This window comes from Pelophylax lessonae (genome assembly GCF_965119305.1).
Source record: "Pelophylax lessonae genome assembly, chromosome: 1".
Taxonomy (NCBI): domain Eukaryota; kingdom Metazoa; phylum Chordata; class Amphibia; order Anura; family Ranidae; genus Pelophylax; species Pelophylax lessonae.
Genome location: NC_138768.1, coordinates 222,564,189 through 222,585,464, shown reverse-complemented (window position 1 = coordinate 222,585,464; position 21,276 = coordinate 222,564,189). Strand labels below are relative to the sequence as shown.

At 44.0% G+C, this 21,276-nt stretch overlaps 1 protein-coding gene across 1 annotated transcript in view; it reads left to right on the top strand.

Annotated features, from left to right (window-relative positions):
- PTPN11 (protein tyrosine phosphatase non-receptor type 11) overlaps positions 1 to 21,276 on the top strand; it is a 113,645-nt gene that overhangs the window by 18,250 nt on the left and 74,119 nt on the right. Inside the window, exons 2-4 of the mRNA XM_082243776.1 lie at positions 12,107 to 12,229; positions 15,021 to 15,215; positions 19,067 to 19,259. Of these exons, the coding sequence (XP_082099902.1) occupies positions 12,107 to 12,229; positions 15,021 to 15,215; positions 19,067 to 19,259 (511 nt within the window). The remainder of the gene's footprint in view (positions 1 to 12,106; positions 12,230 to 15,020; positions 15,216 to 19,066; positions 19,260 to 21,276) is intronic.

Sequence of the window (21,276 nt, the reverse complement as noted above, 5' to 3'; positions counted from 1 at the left end):
ATTTATGTAATTTATTTTTTTTTTTTTTTTACTAGTAATGGCGGTGATCTGCGTTTTTTAGCGGGACTGTGAAATGGCGGCGGACAGATCGGACCCCTAACTGACATTTTTGACACCAGTGACATTACTACAGTAATCGGTGTTAAAAATATGCACTGTTACTGTATTAATGTCACTGGCAGGGAAGGGGTTAACACTGTGGGTGATCAAGGTGTTAAATGTGTACCTAGGGGCGTGTTTCTAACTGTATGTGGGTGGGCTTGTGAAATGATCACAGAGACCTGTGTTCCTATACAGAAGGATCACAGGAGCTCTGTGATCATTTCAGAGAGAACGGTCATCTGTGTCCGCCCCACATCTGTGTCAGCCCCCTGCCCCGTGCATCGGAGTCCCCCTAGCTGCAGGCGCAGGAGGGCCGTCGTTTTGCACAGGAGGGCCGCCCTGCCACAGTAAATCGATGGCGGGCAGTCCGGAAGCGGTTAATATCTCTCAGAAGAAGTAAACAAATTACACATGGGTCAAATGCCGGGCAACATCAGCCAGTTCATTAAAAACTGTCCGCCATTGGGCCCGTGTGTACGGCAGCCGGTCCGACAAAAGCCTGTGGCATGTGCGAAAAAAAAAAACTGGCTCCTAACTTTTTTAGCTGGCTCCTAGATTTCAAGCAAATTTTGTCAAGCCCTGTTATACTGCCCCCTACAGGAGTAGGACACCAGGCAGAAAAAAGTTTGACTACACCTATAGGCAGTCCCAGGGGGTATACACCCACACTCAGCTATAGACACTAAGTTTTTTTTTTTTTTTTTTTTTACTGCCTAGTCAGGAGTAAGGACCTAGTTCCTTGCTGTAATCTCTGGTCCTTTTTAAATTAATTTTTCCTATCTTTATTATTTTGTTCCTGTGAGAATCTACTATCAAATGCTGGACTGGGCGATGGACTGGATAATCTAGATCCAGAGGGTCCCCCCAGTCTGGCCAGCAAGTGCATGCAGGCTTCGCGCTAGGTGGATGGGGCTAGCCTGCGAGTTAAACGTCTCACGAGTCGCAGCATTCCTCCTGGCCCACAGCTACCCACATCCCGATAGAGGGGTGGTCTGTCGGGAGCGGTGCTCACCCTGTTCCTGGTATGGTAAGTAGCTGTCTCCCCCTCTACCCCTGGAGGGTTTTTGTGGTGGACCTGGAACCCCTCCCGGGGATGGTGGGGACCCCCCCCCTCCAGCCCTCTAAAAATTTGGTGGTCACTGTGTGGGTCTTCAGGCCCCCCTGGTTAGGTTATGAGCTGGCTTTTGCCATACACTCTAATGCCACGTACACACGTTCAGATAATCCTATGAAAAAAATTGCTTTCGACTTGATCGCACGATAATCTGATTGTTAGTACACAGCGTTCAGCAGCCGATCACGACAGTTTGTCCAACAAAATCCGAAGGGGGGCTACTTGGAGTTTCTGCTGACTGGGTTTTTCCTGGTGCACAACAGGGGGGGGTCGGGGGTGGGGGGGTTGAGCATGGTTCCCCTGCTAAACTGGGCTCCCTGCTGGAGTTGTTGGGCTGGGGGAGGGGGCGAATGGTTTGGCATCCGCTGCTCTGTGCCTCACACGGCCGCATCCAGGCCAAGATTTAGGCCACAGCTTTGTGGCCTACTGGTCGGGAGCTAAGGGGTGCTGCCCCAGTGAGGGTGACTGAAGCCACCAGCCCCTTTTTGGGCATCCGCCCTTTCCTCTGCTTTTTACAGGGGGTCGGCTCCGCTGAGGCTCGTGCCCAGGCGGCTGGGCATCCACAACATTTTTTTTTTTTTTTTTGGGCCAGTGAGTCTGGCTGGGATGAGTGCACTTGCGTGCTGGGCCTCCATACTAATTGAGGCCAGGACTTGTGGTCTACTAGGCCATGCGGCCAGCTGGGCACCTCCCTTGGAAGGTGTGGCGCTGTGGGGGCAGATTCATTTTTGATGGCAACCTTACCACCATTATTGTGGAGGGCACCTACCCCTTTTAGCACTGCGGGGCCATCAGGATACCCTGCCTGCGCGTCTGCGTCACAGAGGGTGTTCCCCTTTTAAGTGGGCTATTTCCTATTGTGCGGGCCTCTATGGAGGGGCTCGGAGGACGACCCCCCCCTTTTTTTTTTTTGGGGTCCAGCTGGTGGTCCATTCGTGGACCCTGGGTTGGCGTCCCCCTTGCGGGATCGCAGTGGACGGCCTTCCCCTGATTATGTTTTTCCGGGTGACCCTAGTATGTAGCGTCCACCGCCCTCCCCTGCCTCATCTGTCCATCAGATCCTGAATGTGTTTCGGCCGCTGCGGATGCGAGTCACCCTACACGGTCTGCGTCCATGCACCCTAAGTGCTCAGACAGTGAGGATGGTTCTTCTGCTCCTCTAGCTGTGCATGAAAAGGCGCTGGTGGATGCACTGATTGTGTCAGAGCGTGACATTTTAAACACGGCGGAGATGCTGCGTCGGAGGCGCTGGTCCCTTTTGGCACCACAGGTCCTCCACTGCGGCAGGGGTGTTCCCTTTTCCCACTTATTTTGACAACATTGTCACATAATTGTGGAGTTGTCCAAAATGCACTCTTGAGGTCCCTAAGCGTTTTTGCTATGCAGTATCCTTATAGGGATTCCCTACTTAAAAAGTGGACGGTCCCACCTGTGGAGGGCTCGCCGGTTTCCAGGTTAAATAAAGCTACCTTAATTCTAGTTGAGTCCTTGGCCTTTAAAGATCTGGTTAATAGGCAAGAGGAGACTCTGGCCCACCATATCTCTCACTATGGCTGGTTCGGTTTAGGCCGGTATTTACTATTGCCCTGGTGTCTGACGAGTGGGCTAATCCCATACAGCTTCCCCCTGCCTTTGCGGAGCTGGCAGGTCAGTTGATCCAGGGGCTACGATTTATCTGTGATGCCTCTTTGGATGCGGCTCCTTTTAATTTTACGCTGTCTGTATCAGCAGTGGTCCTTAGGCGTCTTATCTGGCTGACAATGCTGGTCTGCAGACCAGACGTCTAAGAAGGCCTTATCTGATCTCTCCTTTTGTGGGCAATCGCCTGTTTGGAACTTCCTTGGATGACATCTTTAGGGTCTCACAGGGAGGAAGACTACTCTTCTTCCGCAGGCTACCAAGGGCAAGGAGCCCTGTCGTAGACGTGGGCCATTCTTCTCGGCTCATAAGAGGCTTTTTTTTTTTCCTCCTTCAAGCAAGGGATAATAGTCCTTCAGGTCCTCCCCCAAAGGTTACAGGAGGACCTGGTCTGGAAAGCAACGAGGGGCTCTTCCACACCTTCGGACAAGGCTTCCTCTGCATGGAATGGGGGGGGGGGGGGGCGTCTTCGCTGATTTCCGGATCCGTGGACATCTCTGGTACAGGTCAAATGGGTCCACAAAGTCATTCGGTCCGGCTACAATATCGAGTTTCACTCTTTTCCTCTGGAAAGGTTCTTTCCTTCCAACCTGCACTTGTCCCCAGTTCGTGTACAGGGTCACTTTGGAGCAGTGCAAGACTTGTTACTTCATGGGGTGATTGTCCCGGTTCCTACACTCCCCTATAAAAATGTCAGGTTTCTGTGATGTAAAAAAATGAGACCAAGCTAAATCATTTCAGAACTTTTTCCACCTTTTATTGTGACCTAAACTGTACAACTCAATTGAAAATCAAACTGCAATCTTTTGCACACTCTCTTACACCTTGGGATATAGCTGTGTTCAGAATTAAGCAATCACATTCAAACTCATGTTAAATAGGAGTCAGTACACTCCTGCCATTATTTAAAGTGCCTCTGATTAACCCCAAATAAAGTTCAGCTGTTCTAGTAGGTCTTTCCTGACATTTTCTTAGTCACATGCTACAGCAAAAGCCATGGTCTGCAGAGAGCTTCCAAAGCATCAGAGGGATCTCATTGTTAAAAGGTATCAGTCAGGAGAAAAGAACAAAAGACTTTCCCAAGGCATTAGATATATCATATCATGGAACACAGTGAAGACAGTCATCAAGTGAAAATATGGCACAACAGTGACATTACCACAAACTGGACATCCCTTCAAAATTAATGAAAAGTCAAGGTAGAGGGAATTATGAACCATTCCAAATATCAGTTAATATTGGCACAAAATCGTCACGCTTCTGCTAGAAAGCTGAACATGACGAGGAACTTCATCTTTCAGCATTACAATGACCCAAAGCATAAATCCAAATCAACAAAGGAATAGCTTCACCAGAAGAAGATTAAAGTTTAGGAATGGCCCATCCAGAGTCCAGACCTGAATCTGATTTAAAATCTATGGGTGATCTGAAGAGGCTGTCCACAGGAGATGCCCTCACAATCTGACAGATTTGGAGTTTTTTTGGCAGAGTGGGCAAATATTGCCAAGTCAAGATGTGCCATGCTGATAGACATACCCAAATAGACTGAGTACTGTAATAAAATCTAAAGGTGCTTCAACATTATATTATTTTAGTTTGTACAGTTTATAGGTCCCATTAAAGGTGGAAAAACTTCTGAAATGATTTATCTTTGTCCCATTTTTTTTTTTTTTTTTTTTACATCACAGAAACCTGACATTTTAACAGGGGTGTGTAGACTTTTTATATCCACTGTAAACAGTCTGCTTTTAGATATATAATCAAATATGTAGTGAAAAGGCTGCCCTCATTTGATACTTTTTGAATTACATTGTTTTAAGTTTGTACTCCTATTCGTTTTGGTGACTATAAAGGAGATTACACAGTCAGATTGTATAGTATATGACAGAGTGGATAGAAATCGACTATTTAAAAAAAAAAAAAAAAAAAAAAAAGGATTTTTTTTTTTTTATTTAACCACTTGCCGACCGCCCACAGTACATTTACTGTGGCAGTCAGCCCCTCCTGGGCAAAGTGATGTAGTACTACATTGCTCGCCCAGTAGCCTGCAGGATGCGAGTGCGCGCCACCGCTCGTTCCCCTGCATTCCCGCGCGTGTGACCGGCGGACCCGATGTCACTCGCGATCTCCCGGTAGAGAGGGAGAAAGGCAGGCGGCTGATGTAAACAAAGCCGCCTGTCATTCTCCCTGGTGTAACTGCAGAGATCATACGATCCTGCTATGTAGGATCGTATGTCTGTGGTTACATCAAAAGCCACACCCCTTTACAGTTAGAAACACGCCCCTAGGAACACACTTAACTCCTTGATCACTTATAAAATTAACCCCTTCCTTGCCAGTGTCGTTTTTACAGTAACAGTGCATATGTATAGCACTGATTACTGTAGTAATGTCACTGGTACCCCCAAAAGTGTCAAAAATGTCTGTCAGGGGTCCGATCTGTCCGCCGCAATGTCGCAGTCCCGCAAAAAAAATCGCAGATCGCCGCCATTACTCGTTTAAAAAAATAAATAAAAATTACATAAATCTTTCCCTTAGTAAATGCAATAACTTTTGCGCAAACCAATCAAAATACGCTTATTGCGATTTTTTTTTTTTTTTTACCAAAAATATGTAGCAGAAAACAAATTGGCCTAAAATGTTAAATTTTGATTTTTTTTTACATATTTTTGGGGTTTTTTCATATAAAAAAATAATGTGAAAAATATTATTTTTTCAAAATTTTCGGTCTTTTTTTTGTTTATAGCGCAAAAAGTAAAAATCGCACAGGTGATCAAATGGCACCAAAAGAAAGCTCTGTTTGTGGGAAAAAAAGGACGTCAATTTCATTTGGGTACATTGTCGCACGACCACGCAATTGTCCGTTAGTCACGCAGTGCCGAATCGCAAAATAGGCCCTGGTCAGGAAGGGGGTAAAATCTTCCGGGGCTTAAGTGGTTAAATCTGATTTTTTTTTTTTTTTCCAAAATTATTTTAATAAAATACTTTTAGAGTAAAAATTAATCTAAATATAGATACATTAATGATTTTAGTTTATTCAGAATGAAATGGAGCTTAGTTATGAGGCTGTGTGTACTGCAATTTTTAAATTTTTGGTAAACTCATTCAATGAATCCAAGTTCTGCAAGCTGAGATAACATGCACTGCATTGATACATTCACACAATTTCACACTAACTATCAGCAAGAATGAGTCCTGTTATTTCAGATCCATCATAGCAGCGCCTGTTAGCAGGCATCCACTCACCCCACCCGCTACAGCCATGTCCCTCACCTTGCAGTGTTACTGCGGCATCACCAGCTGTCCCATTAAAGTAAATGGGACTGTCGGTGAGTCAACAGTGGGTCAGAGGACGAGTCGCTGCTGGACATAGATGTTGCTCTTTAAAAAATATGATTTAAATCTAGTTGATATAACTCCAATCCACCCTGGTTTTTGACCAGCTTTAAATAACACTGAAACTGATCTGTATTCAACCCTTAAAATGCTATTCCTGATGTTCAGTTATGGTGTGACTTTATTACCTGTGACTTCTAGACCTTTGATATCCTTTCTGGTTTTCCTTGTTGACAGCCCATGCAAGGCAGCAGCATAAGGTTTTTTGCCATTTAAACCCGTTGGAGTTGGAATAGTACATCAACTGGTCTGCCCCCACCTCTTGTCCACAGATCCATGCAGAGCCCTTGTACCCAACACATAGCCTGCTTACTCTGTGCGGCAGCCCTTTGTGTCCTGGGCAGGGTTTGCCACCTGTTGGACACTTTGCAGTGACAGCTCTGTGCATTCTTGCCCCCAGCACTGAACTAAAGCCAGTGCTGTCAGGCAGAGTTGTATAGTCTTAGCCTGAAGTCTCAGGGAGAGGGAGCGATGCAGAAGTGCGTGATCTGGTAAGTAAACATTGAGTGGGGTTAAAAAAACCCTGCATCTAATCACAATGTCGGGTGACAGTTGGGTGACAGTTAACAGCACCACCATTGATCACTAATGCAGGGAGAGGGAATTTACAGCACTGCTTTTGATCAGCCATGCAGGGATAAGAAAGAATACAGCATTGCCACTGGCCAATAATGAATAGAGTTAAGGGTGTTCACTGCACTGCCATTATTGTATGGATGAGGGTTAATGGGGCTTGAAATGGCACTGTGCTGGGGGTTATATGATTGTGCTGCTCACTGACACACTCCTACACAAATGTTGATTTATCTTCATAAAATCTAGACCACTTGTCCTTCCCCTCCTGAATTTAACCATCAGTCCTGATGAGTTGGATTATTACAAAATAACTAGGTCTTGGGAGCGGATGGTGCAGCCCTTGACTTAGTTCACTTTTATTTTGTGTAAAAAGACACCTCCACATTTTAGCCACAAGATGGAGCTACATACCTAAAAACAAAAAAATAGTGTATGGGCTTGTTTTGGGAAATAGACCTGAAAAGTGGGTTGGTGAAATAGAAACTGATTTTCTTACTGCGGAAAATTAAAATACAAATGGGCCATGTCTATTGAAAAGACTGTTAGGCAAATTTAATAAAGCAGTAAGGTCTCTTTTCTGGTGGTTTGGTCCTTTTTACTATGACGTGCTTAATTCATGAAAGCCTTGCACCAGTTTTCGGTACAAGAACCCACACATGTATTAGATATGTCGTCTTTTTACCACAAAATTTTTAGAGTCTGTTACTATGGCTGTGACAGATTCTATAAGAGTTACAACCAGTTCACAAATAAGAAAACTGGTGTTAATTAAGACCCACTCAGAGTTGGTGTACAGGGGAGAAGGGTGCTGTCTTTTCATTGCTTTATTAAAATGTTTGTGTTTTACATTTACAGCATTGGTTGCTAGAAGGAAGGCTGCCTGCGTCCTAGCAACCAATGAGTCAAGTCACACTGCACTAACAGTGGATGGAGCTTCATGAGGATCTCTGAGAGACTAGTTCTCCATCATGTTTGCTTTGCAGCGAATGGCAGTGTATGGGTTCTGTCCAATAGTGGATTTGGAAGCAAGAGGTGGGTGGAGCCTAATGGGGAACTGAGAGACTACAATCCCTATCAGGTCTGATTTTCTTTTGATTGACAGTTGCATGGCAGTGGGCAGATCTAAAGCTGCTATTCATTCCAATAGCGGTTTTAAAATTTCCCCCCTTGTGTGCATTGTCAATCAAAGGCAAAGCAGACCTGGTGGGGAACTAGTCTCAGATTTTTTTTATCAGGCTTCGCCCACCACAAAGGTGTAGCAGCTGTTTTACCTTTGACAGTGCACAGTGGAGGCTTCCAAAGCAGGTATTGAACTGAATATCAGCTTTGGATCCACCTACTGCCATGCTTTCAATCAAAAGTGCACTAGTCTCGGTTTCCCACCAGGCTCCCTCCACCTCTAGTTTGAAACTTCTTGGTCATGTGCCTATCAATGTGACAGCGCAGAGGCTGTGGCAGGAGGGATTGTATAAGGAAGGAGTATCTAGTATGGACACTCTTTCCTCAGTACTGGCATCAGCAGATTAATGTACCTGTCTGTGACTCTCTGTGGCACAAGCACAGTCACTTTGTGTGTCTATGACCCCCCCCCCCCCTTTTATGAATTCACCAAAGTCTATATTTTGGTGTGTGTGTTTTTCTAATTCTTCAGAAGAAGGCACATCATTTTCTAAGCTGGCAGGAAGAGTAGCTTGGGATTTCCCAGGTCTTGTACCAAGGAATGCATGTTTGGTGCCCGCTACTAGTGTACAAGGCAAGTTACTCGACTTATTAAAAAAATAAGCAAAAGCTACTGGATGAAGGCCACGCAGACAATTCAACATACAGGCTTTCTTTTATTGTGGACCATGGCGCAAAGAGCGGTCCTGCCTCAAGTCCGTTTCAGAGAATCGAGCTACATTGCAGCCAGTATACATTTTTATTAATTGTTTTCCTGATTAACTATATGTTAATAGGAGAGTTCTACAAATATTTACAGAGCATGGGGTGTTGGAAGGATTCAGTGAAAAGAATGGGTGTGGTTGGGTACTAAGGTTTAGTCACTCAAAAGCATAGCATGTTTTACTGGCTTTAGCAGTCATATGATATGGAAATATGATTTAGAGTGACATTTAGTTATATATATATATATATATATATATATATATATATATATATATATATATATATATATATATATATATATATATACTGATTGTATGTAGGACAGGCACATTATTTATGATTGTTTTTGTTTAATATTTAGGTCATCTGATTATATGCCTGGCTTTTCAGAAGGCTCTGCCTTTAAAAGAGAACTCCAGGCAAATCTTTACCAAAAATCAATTTACTTGTGTCTGCTTTTTGTCTTTGGATTAGCTGTTTTGTAGAAGCAATAAAGTTTTTTAAAACATTTAGTTGCAGACTGTTTCCAGTAATTTTTTTTTTTTTTTTTTTGTGGGGTCTGAACAATGGTTAGCCAGTTTTCAGATGATAATCCATCAGCGGAGTGCCTGTTCATTTTATAAATTGCCCTGATTAGAAACTTGCCTGCAGACCTCTAATTAATTTATAAGCTTCAATGCAAGTGTTACAATAAAAAACAAAAAAAAAAAAAAAAAAGGCAGCTTGGGCTGTTGTACTTATCTTCAGTCCTAAACTGCCTACTGCTATGCTTCTTTATGAACACACGATGCCAGTCTTTCTTGCCAACGTGATCTGGAGTTGCAATGCGTCACCAGTATTTTAAACTTCATTTTAAGTGTAAGTTCACCCTTTTAACAGAAAATGAAGGTGAACTAACACTATACCATGCCCTACCTGGTCCAAGCTGCTAGTGATGCAGCCAAATCAAAATTCTGGACAGAAATGGACAGTTTTTTTTTTTTCTTTTTTTTAAATCGATTTTATATTTTTTATAATTAATTTGTTTTTAACTTTTTAATTAACCACTTCAATATGAAGCTGGAGGCAGAGAGGATCCAAGGGAAGCCACAATGCTTAAGGCTCCTTTCACACACTATGTCCGTCAAACGGACTCCGCTTTTCTCAGCGGGGGATCGAGCCGCCGATCCCCTGCTGAGCAGGCAGATGACAGCTGTGTCTCCGTGCTGTGTGCAGGGACACAGCTGTCAGTTCCCCATGCATCTCTATGGGGAAAATCGGATGGGAACGGACCGTCGGTCCGTTCTCATCCGATCCGATCCGCTGCACGGATGGAAAATAGGGTTTCCATCCAGATTTGACGGATCGGGTCGGATGTCAGCGGACATGTCTCCGCTGCCATCCGATGCCCCATAGGAATGCATGGGGGGACCGTTCAGATCCGCCAAAAAAACGAACAGGCGGATCTGAACGGTCCGCCTGTGTGAAAGGGGCCTTAAGCTAAATTGGTCCAGCTTTGACCAACATACATTATCTCACAGAAGTGAGTACACCCCTCACATTTTTTATAAATATTTTATTATATATTTTCATGTGACACCACTGAAGAAATTACTTTGCTACAATGTAATAAAGTAGTGAGTGTATAGCTTGTACAACATTGTAAATTTGCTGTCCCCTCAAAATAACTCTACACACAGCCATTAATGTCTAAACCGCTGGCAATAAAAGTGATTACACCTTTAAGTGGAAATGTCCAAATAGTGCCAAAAGTGTCAATATTCTGTGTGGCCATCATTATTTTCCAGCACTGCCTTAACCCTCTTGGGCATGGAGTTCACCAGAGCCTCACAAGTTGCCACTGGAGTCCTCTTCCACTCTCCATGACGACATCACGGAGCTGGTGGATGTTAGAGACCTTGCACTCCTCCACCTTCCATTTGAGGATGCCCCACAGATGCCCAATAGGATTTTGGTCTGGAGACATGCTTTGCCAGTCCATCATCTTTACCCTCAGCTTCTTTAACAAGGCAATGGGGTTGTCTTGTAGGTGTGTTTGGATTTGTTGTCATGTTGGATTACTGCCCTGCGGCCCAGTCTCTGAAGGGAGGGGATCATGCTCTGCTTCAGTATGTCACAGTACATTTTGGCATTCATGGTTCCCTCAATGAACTCTCCCATCACCATGCTTGACTGTAGGCAAGACACACTTGTCTTGGTACTCCTCACCTGGTTGCTGCCACACACACTTGACACCATCTGAACCAAATAAGTTTATCTTGGTCTCACCAGACCACAGGACATGGTTCCAGTAATCTATGTCCTTAGTCTGCTCTTGTCTTCAGCAAACTGTTTGCGGGCTTTCTTGAGCATCATCTTTATGGGAGGCTTCGTTCTGGGATGACAGCCATGCAGACCAACTTAATGCAGTGTGCGGTGTGGTGGTCTGAGCACTGACAGGCTGACCCCCCCCCCCCCCCTTCAACCTCTGCAGCAATGCTGGCAGCACTCATATGTCTATTTCCCAAAGACAACCTCTTGATATGACGCTGAGAATGTGCACTCAACTTCTTTGGTCGGCCATGGCGAGGCCTGTTTTGAGTAGAACCTGTCCTGTTAAAACACTGTATGGTCTTGGCCACTGTGCTGCAGCTCAGTTTCAGGGTCTTGGCAATCTTCTTATAGCCTAGGCCATCTTTATGTAGAGCAACAATTCTTTTTTTCAGATCCTCAAAGTTCTATGAGGTGCCATGTTGAACTTCCAGTGACCAGTATGAGAGAGTGAGAGCGATAACACCAAATTTAACACACCTGCTCCCCATTCACACCTGAGACCTTGTAACACTTACGAGTTACATGACATCGGGGAGGGCAAATGGCTAATTGGGCCCAATGTGGACATTTTCACTTAGGGGTGTACTCACTTTTGTTGCCAGCCGTTTCGACATTAATGGCTGTGTGTTGAGTTATTTTGAGGGGACAGCAAATGTACACTGTTATACAAGCTGTACACTCACTACTTTACATTGTAGCAAAGTGTCATATCTTCAGTGTTGTCACATGAAAATGTGAGGGGTGTACTCACTTTTGTAAAATACCATAAGTATGTTTATGTACTTTATCCGGCTGATCTCTGTGGAAGCAGAGAATCCACTGTGCTTGCTGCCCCTACTAGAGAGATCTTCACTTCTCTGGATCCCATTGCTAGTGGCTGCAACTATGCAAAGAATGCATACTGGGAGTGTAGCTTTAACTCAAAAATAGGGTTGCATGTATAGCTATAATGCTGAACAGAATTACAATTATTTATTTTTAATTAGGCAGCATGTCTTGCTGGTGATAACACACTGCTTTCTTGCTGACTAATGTCTGAAAATAATTATTTGGTTCATGCTGTTGAATTTCTTTTGGTTACAGATGGTTTCATCCGAATATCACAGGTGTTGAAGCAGAAAATCTTCTTTTGACCCGTGGAGTGGACGGCAGTTTCTTGGCACGTCCCAGTAAGAGCAATCCTGGTGATTTCACACTCTCAGTAAGGTAAGGGGCTCTTTTTCTGGCTGTTTGGAATAAATAGATGTTTTATAATACTTGTTTACTCTTGGTTTGAGAAAAGTTTTGTTTTTTTTGTTTTTTTGTTTGTTTTTTTCTCTGAAAATAAAAATGGTGTATATTCCCTTCATTACTACACTTTTTACCCTTTCTCTTTTTCATTTTTTTCTGCTTTTTTTCTTTAAAAATACAACTTAAAGTGACACTAAATTTTGGCTTTAAAAAGCAATATAAATTAGCCATAGATTGATCCCTTTTATTTTCATTCTGCTGGTAGGCTGAATGTAAAAAAAATAGATTCCTTCATCCACACATCTTCAATCGAGGAGGATAGAGGAGTTTTTACCACTGATACATTGTTATTTGACAGCAGGGACTCTTGCTGCTGATCGAGGAAATAAAAGTTGTGCTCCACTCCAGCCAACAAACACTATAACCATGGAGGGCAAGATAACACCAAGCAATGTCACAAACTTTGCTTGCCATACAAAGCTCAGGTCTAATTCTGAATGAATAGATGCAATGTCTCTAGATATATAGCCTCACATTGACAGTATGCATTTTGCCTACTAGCAGTACGTGCATATCAGTGGAACCAAACCCCACACATAAAGGCCTACTTTCCTACCAAGGTATTACAGAGAGAGCAGTAGGTGAATTAAGCTGCTGTATCAAGACTCTCCACCCAAGCTGACCTAAAATTAGTCAATTTCCTTAGGCATCCTCTCCTCTTAGTAGCTTTGTACAAGGAGAGAAGAACAGAGTTAATCAAAGACTTCCGAACAGCCAAGGTGGATGATGCTGTGCAGAACAATCCTTTTTCCAGCACAAAAAAGTAAAATACCAAGTAACATCCTAGTTGCCGTCTTCGTAACCAAAGGTTCCACTAGACCTCACAGGCAAAATGTAATATCCTGTGGGACTGATAGCACTGCAGTCACTTGAAACACATACTTAAAGAGGAAGTAAACCCTCCTCAGGAAGTTGTACCTATAGGTAAGCATATATTAAGGCTTACCTATAGGTACTGTAAATATCTCCTAAACATTCACCATTTAGGAGATATTTACCTTTAATGCAGCCAGTGACGTCACTGGCGCATGCGCTCTGAAGGAACGGCAGATCGTGCCGTTCCTTCAGAGCCCCGTGCCGTGACCGTCGGCTCCCGCGCGCGTGCGCGGGAGTGACGTCACCGCGGCTCCGGCCAATCAGATGGCCGGATGCCGCGATCCCGGAAGACGGGCGACTATACATGTCGCCCGTCATACAGGTAAGCGGACGGCACGGCGGGGGCTCGTTCTAAGGTAAGTATTTCATAATGAGCTAGTATGCGATGCATACTAGCTCATTATGGGTTTCTCTTTCAGGATGTAAAGAAGAGAAAAAAATTTTTTCTCGGTGTACAACCTCTTTAAGAATGTGGGGCCAGTATACCTCTATAGCAGGGCACTTTCCTACCTTCCTCTTTGATATGTCCACACAGCTCTGCATTCCGAAGCATGTGTTGTTAACCCTGCCTACTTAATTTCTGATTGATTACAAAGAACCCATATCTCTCTCTATTCCCTTATGAAAAAATGTTGATGGGCAGAGCAGAGGGAGTTCGATGAACAGCTGATTGCTGATCCTCTCTTTGGTGAATAAGCTCCGAAGCGTTGTAAATTAAAGTGTTTGTAACCCTAAAAAAAAAAATATCCTGTTCCCTTAAAGCAGGGGTCTCCAAACTACGGCCCTCAAGTTGTTCATGTACTGTATAAAAAATATGCCAATTTGCTCCCTATTTCAGAGCGTCTCCTGGCGCTCACGTGACTCCTCTCTCTCCTCTCCTCTCCTCCTCCCGGCTGAGGTCAGCGGGAGTTCTTGGCACCTCCTGACAGGGAGAGGAGCGAGGCGAGCAGTCACGTGAGTGCCGGAGGGCGCTCTGAAATAAGGTAAAAATCAACCTATTTTGCACATACACTGGGGCACATTCTATAACATTATCTAACCGAGGCGATTGTAGCTATATAACCAAGTGGCTTTACAACCACTTCAATACTTTCCGTGTTTAGTGATGTCATTCCCTAGCAGCGCTGGCTGGGGTTGGAGCTGATCAAGCACGATTTTTGCTTCATATGCTTTATTTGGATAAAGTAAAAAATAAACTGCATAAACACGCACGCTATGTACAAAAACGACAATTCCACTACGCAAGTTGCACCCCAGAGTGAGAGCGGTAATTCTAAGGCACGGGTCTTCAAACTATGGCCCTCCAGTTGTTCAGGAACTACAATTTCCATCATACCTAGTCATGTCTGTGAATTTCAGATTGTTTTCAATGCCTCATGGGTTGTGTACTTCCGCAACAGCTGGAGGGCCGTAGTTTGAAGATCCCTGTTCTAAGGCATCATTCCTTAACTCTAAACTGATGACCTGTTCAGGCTTTTAAAGCACTGCCTTTGAACAATATTGGGTACGGTTTTTGACGTTTTATTGGCAAGTGCAATTTTAAGGCTCGACATGTTGGGTATCTGTGTACTCAATACAAGCTCATCTTTTATATGATCTAGTTAAAACTTCATATTGAAAACTATATGGTCCTATTTTTAATATGTCAGAAAAAATTACTCTTATGAAAGTGAATAAATTGCTGTGGTGGTCACCATTCAGTTTGTTTGCTTCCCAAGAAACTGATTGATTTCTATGAGAAAGCCCTTCACTTGAGGATTTTTATTCTCCTCTCCAGTTATATATATATATCCTCATAAACTATCTAACTGTTAATGTTTTATCATTTCAGGAGGAATGGAGCGGTTACACATATTAAAATCCAGAATACAGGTGATTACTATGACTTGTATGGTGGTGAAAAGTTTGCTACACTGGCTGAATTGGTTCAGTATTACATGGAACACCATGGACAGCTAAAGGAAAAAAATGGGGATGTTATTGAGTTAAAGTACCCATTAAACTGTGCCGATCCTACATCTGAGAGGTGAGCAGTCTCTTGATTTCTCAAAATAGAGATAGTCAAATTGCATTGTATTTTATTGCCTAGAATTTCACTGTCCTGTGTACAGCAGGACAGAGATGTCTAAAGGTTAAACCTCTGAGTTAATTTTTTGTTTTGGAAAGCAAGTAAACTTTTTTATTTTACAAAGCCAAACCAATTGTCAATGCCCCTCAATTATATTTTGTGTCTAAAATCTCAGTATGCTGAGGAAACTGAGCATTATTCCAACAGTGCAATGCAGGCACAAGCATTGCTTTGTTACAGTAAGGAGCCATTACACTATTGCTCCACTTTCATATATGTTCACCTCTTCATCTGTAATTGTCCCTAAAGGGCCAGGCGTCTAACCAAAATAAATATTTTAGGTAGAGGCTGATGAACACAGCCCCTAGCTTCTTCAACAGCAAGAAAATCCCAGTAAACATGCATACGGAACCACACACTGATGACCTGTCCCTTTTATCTTCATTCAGGCAAGTTGACTTCCTAAATAGTCCTTTCCTATAGGTTCTTTCATCCTCCCCTCGAGGCCCGGGCTTCCTATGCTAGTCCCCCCCCCCCTTTAGCCTGTGTAGTGTTGCTCTAACCTCAGGGGCTCTTTTTGGTCTGTGAGGGGCTCAAGGCTTTGTCCTTTATGGGGGCTTGTTTGGGAGGTGCAGGGTCCCCCTGTTTCTGCAGCAGTGCCTGCCATATGCAGTGTGGGTGTGGGGTGGGCATTTTATTTAGCTGCAGCAGCCAGTTTTAGTGGGACCTGCTGACTGCGGTGGCCATTTTCCCTTAGATGTTTTGTGTGGCTTCCCTGTTCTCTGGCCTGGGTTGGTGCACAGGTGGCCATTTTGGTGGAGTTTGAGCCGGACTTTGACAGGGATCATGCAGCAGCCATGTTTTAGTAGCCACGTACTGGAGGCCATCTTGTGGACCTCTTGTGCAGGACTTGGGTGTATGGTGGCGGTGTCTCCTTTGACTGCGGTCCGGGACCTGTTGTCCCGCAGGTGGTCGTCTCAGTCGTCCGACTCTGCATCTGTGGATGTTAGTCTCTGCTCCTGGATGCATTTTATTAAATTTGTTTACGGTGAAGCACCCTCGACTTGGATCTTTTGGCATCCCGTCTCAACAGGAAGGCGTGGGTATGAGCTGAGAGTGAGGGATCCCCTGACGGATCCTCTGGTTGCGCTGTGGAACAAGTATTGCCTCATTCTGGCCTTTCCTCCTCTCAAGCTTCTCCCTCATCTGCTGTGCAGGATAGAGGTGGAGGGGGTTCCAGTCATTCTGGTGGCTCCTGATTGGCCTCACTGACCCTGGTACGTGACATGATACTGCTAGTGCACTGGCAACTGCCTCTGCAGGAAGATCTTCTGTCCCAAGGACTAATCTTCTGCCCTGCTTTACCATGGCTGGCCTTACTGGCTTGACTATTGAAGCCAGGTTCTAAGAGACAGGGTTGTTTGCTTGGTGATGTTGAAGCCATGTAAATCTACCTCTGGGAAGATTTATCGTTGTACTTAGGAAGACTTGCATCTCGTGGTGTGAGGCTGCGGATTTGCTTCTGCCTTATCTTAGAAGTGTTACTAAACCCAGGACCCTGCATTCACTATATCTGGTCTTTCACAGTACACAGGTCATGGAAATGCAATTATTTTAGTAAATATAAACTGCTAAATACTTTTTCTCACAAGCGGTATATAGCAGTCTTGTGACTTCTATCAGTGTCCGGTCGAGCTTGTAGGAGGAATTTCCATCCTCCTCGGACCGTCCTAAGAGGTTGCATGACCCCTGACTCTGTCTGGACAGTGCTTATTGGCCCTGTGCTGATAATATGCACCCTCTATCGAAGAAAAAAAAAAAAATGTGCAGGGTGACTTCTATGGCTCTGTTGTATTAGCAGATGGATTGGGGGCAGTAAAAGAAGGGGAGGATCAGAGAAGACAGGATCAAACAGCCTTTATACACAATGCAAATGACTTACCCCTTAGGTTCCACAGTGAGCATAACAAGAATGCTTTACTGCATATACAGACTGATTTTACTGTTGTGAGTTTAGTAACGCTTTAAAAGTTCACTTTTTCCCCAAAAAAATAAAATAAAATGCACATTATTATATTTCTTTATTTGTTTATTTAATTGGAGCCTGTAAAGCATTGCACCAGCAGATCGCTGGTGTCATGCAGGTCTCCAGCAGATCTGCCAGTGTATCTGTGTATCCGTACAACACTGTGGTAGTTCATTGAGAACTACAAGCAGACAGCCCCAAAGGATGTTGGCACTTGTAGTTCATGGACACGCAAAACTGTGTGAATGAATGACGTGGCTATGTGGGCAGAGCCCCACACAGCAGCGCTGTTTTAAAAAAGTGATAGCTAGTACAGGGAACTTCTCCCGTTATTGCTGTCACAGGGAGTGCGGGGATCAGGCAGCGGCTGCAGCATTGGGAACATGTTCGCAAAGGGGAACTTATCCTTTAACGGGGCATTGATCAGAAGCTTGCCTTAAAGAGGAAGTAAACCCTCCTCTGACACTTTTACCTCTAGGTAAGCCTATGATAAGGCTTACCTATAGGTAGTGTAAATATCTCCTAAACATGTACCGTTTTGGAGATATTTACCTTACATGCAGCCAGTGACGTCACTGGCGCATGCGCTCTGAAGGAATGGCCGCTGGTGCCGTTTCTTCAGAGCCCCGTGCCGTGACCGTCGGCTCCCACGCGTGTGCGCGGGAGTGACGTCACCGTGGCTCCGGCCAATCAGATGGCCGGATGCCGCGATCCCGGAAGACGGGCGACATGTCATACAGGTGAGTGAGTGGCACGGCGGGGGCTCGTTCTTAGGTAAGTATTTCATAATGAGCTAGTATGCGATGCATACTAGCTCATTATGTGTTTCTCTTTCAGGTTACAGAAAAAAAAAAACAAAACGTTCATGGGTTTACAACCTCTTTAAGTACCATTAAGGGCCAGGTTTCCGGACTTGCAATTTTCTTTCAATGTCCTTTGGCCATGCACTCTGTGATTTGTACCTTCATCTGAGGGGTTCGGTATGTGGCTCCTTTGTTGCGATCTCAGTTAGGACCTGAACCTGGTTCTTTCTGTTCTTCAGAATTTTCGGTTTCTTCCCTTACTCACTCTCTCCCAGCCTTTTTATTTACTATCTTTTCTGCAAGTCTTGAGTTGGAGCTGGTGGCCTTGTCCTGTAAGTCTCCCTATTTGGTTCTACACAGGGTTAGGTGGTTCTCCATCTGTGTCCCTTTGTTTTTCCAAAGGTGGTGTCTAACTTTCACCTGAATTAGGACATTGTCTTGTCTTCCCTGTGTCTGCACCATGTCTGTGTTCACATCCTAAGGAGGTTGCATTGCCTTCCTTGGATGTTGTTCAGTCGGTTTGTCAGTACCTGTCTGCTTTGCCCTCCTTTCAGAGGTGGAATTCCTTTTTTGTGATTGTGAATGGTCCACGAAAATGGCTAGTAGCCTCCTCTGCCACTATTTCTCGATGGATGCAGGTGAACCTGCAGGTTGATGGCTTTTCCAGTAGTACCTATGTAGTGTAGGCTGCTCCTGTGCAGTGCCATGTGGCCTAGTTGGCTTAGATAATGACCAGATTGCTGCCTGGCATTGGTCGCAACTCCTAGATTTGATCTAAATATATATAAATAAAATGAGGAGAGCAAGCAAGGCTTTTTAGCAGTTTTAAAGTACACTTACACTTTTTAAGACAATTAGAACTTAATGCTTTCACATGATGTTTCATACAGTATATGACTTTCTATAATGTTGTGTATTGACCCCTTTACATTGATAACTATTATTTTTTAACTAGTGTTCTGTGTTTGCTTGGAGATTAGGTGGTTCCATGGTCATCTCTCTGGGAAGGAAGCAGAGAAATTGTTAACTGAAAAAGGTAAACATGGAAGCTTCCTGGTTCGTGAAAGCCAGAGCCACCCTGGAGATTTTGTGTTGTCTGTTCGCACTGGTGATGACAAAGGCGAGAGCAATGATGGCAAGTCTAAAGTGACACATGTCATGATACGGTGCCAGGTAATTTGTCTTAATAACCACTTCACATTTTCATTGATCTTTTTTGTCCTTTAGAAACTCTGCTGCATTGATTTATAATAAAAAAAAAAGCTTTTCTTTCAGAAAATTTTGTGATGTGTACATTAACCACTTGCCTACCTGGGCACTTTTCAGCTTTTAACCACTTAAGCCCCGGAAGATTTTACCCCCTTCCTGACCAGGGGGTATTTTGCGATTCGGCACTGCGTGACTTTAACGGACAATTGCGCGGTCGTGCGACGCTGTATCTAAACGAATTTGGCGTCCTTTTTTTCCCACAAACAGAGCTTTCTTTTGGTGGTATTTGATCACCTGTGCGATTTTTTTTTTGATCACGCGCTATAAACAAAAAAAGAGCGTAAATTTTGCAAAAATAGCAATATTTTTCAAATTTTTTTATATGAAATTCCCCCCCAAAAAATGTAAAAATCAAAATTTTTTAACATTTTCGGCCAATTTGTTTTATGCTACATATGTTTGGTAAAAAAAATCGCAAAAAGCGTATTTTGATTGGTTTGCGCAAAAGTTATTGCGTTTACTAACAAAGGGAAAGATTTTTGTCATTTTTGTTGTTTTTTTTTAACGCGTAATGGCGGCGATCTGCGGTTTTTTTTTTTTTTTTGCGGTACTGCGACATTGCGGCGGACAGATCGGACCCTTGACTGACATTTTTGCCACTTTTGGGGTTACCAGTGACATTTCTACAGTAATCAGTGCTATATATATGCACTGTTACTGTAAAAATACACTGGCAGTGAAGGGGTTAACTTTTTTTTGAAAGGGAATGGCTATGTGTGTCCCTAGGGGCGTGCTTTCTACTGTGATTGGCTGTGGCTTCAGATGTATGAAGAGTGATCAACGGTTCTACATAGTAGAACCGTATGATCATCCTTCATACACAGGGGAGAATGACAGGCAGCTTGTTTACACAAGCCGCCTGGCTTTCTCCCTCTCCCCCGCCGATCGCAGAGTGACCGGCGGACATCGGGTCCGCCGGTCACACGCGCGGGGGGGTCCGTGACCACGCGGGAGCGGGAGCGCGCCTCCGGCGGCGCGCGCTCGCTCCCTAGACCCTCACAAGCTAGTGACGTAGCCCTACGTCACTTTGCCTGTGAGGGGCTGACCGCCGACGTAGATAGTCGTGCGGCGGTCGGCAAGTGGTTAATGCTGTCGCACTTTTAACGACAAATACATTAATATTAATTTTTTTTCACACAAATCAAGCTTTCTTTTGGTGGTATTTATTTACCACTGGGTTTTTTTTATTTATTGGTAAACAAACGAAAAAAGAAAATTTAGAAAAAACAAAAAACCTCTTTTAATTTCTTTTATTAAATTTTGCAAATATGTAATTTTTCTCATTCACGGATCTGTGCTGCTGAGGCGGCACCCTATATAAATATATAAAAAAAGAAAAATTATATATATATTTTTTTTTTTTTCTATGCCCTACTTACCTATTATGCAGCATTGTTTTGGAATCAGATACACACCTGGCCATCAGATCTAGCATTGTTCTGCGAGGATGGGTTGATAAGGTGCAGAAGCCCGGGTCCCTGCATCACCATCTTGGTTCCCTCGCTCATCCGAAGTCGGCTGGCCTCTTATGAGGACTGCAGCTCCGCCCACCACCCGCTGTGAGTCTCATCTCCTTCAGCCTCCTGGAACATGTGATGTGGAATTCCTGGAGGCTGAGGCAGCAGGGAGATGTCATTCTCATCTAGGCTAGAATAGTGGTGGGCAGGGCAAGACCTAAAGTTTGTGGGGGAGGGAGACAAAAAAAAAAAGTACAGATTTAAATTTCAGAAGGTAGTGGCAATGCACAGAGCTTTGGTTGATCTTGGGGGTGAAGGTCTGCTTTAACTTGCGTAAACACAATTGGCTTGGTTCAAGTAGTAATTCTTATTTTTTAGATGGAAACCAGTTAGAAGTCACGCTAGATGACAATTTGAGTTTGGCTGAATTGGTTTGCTGCACTTGGTGTATTTAAATCCAAGAA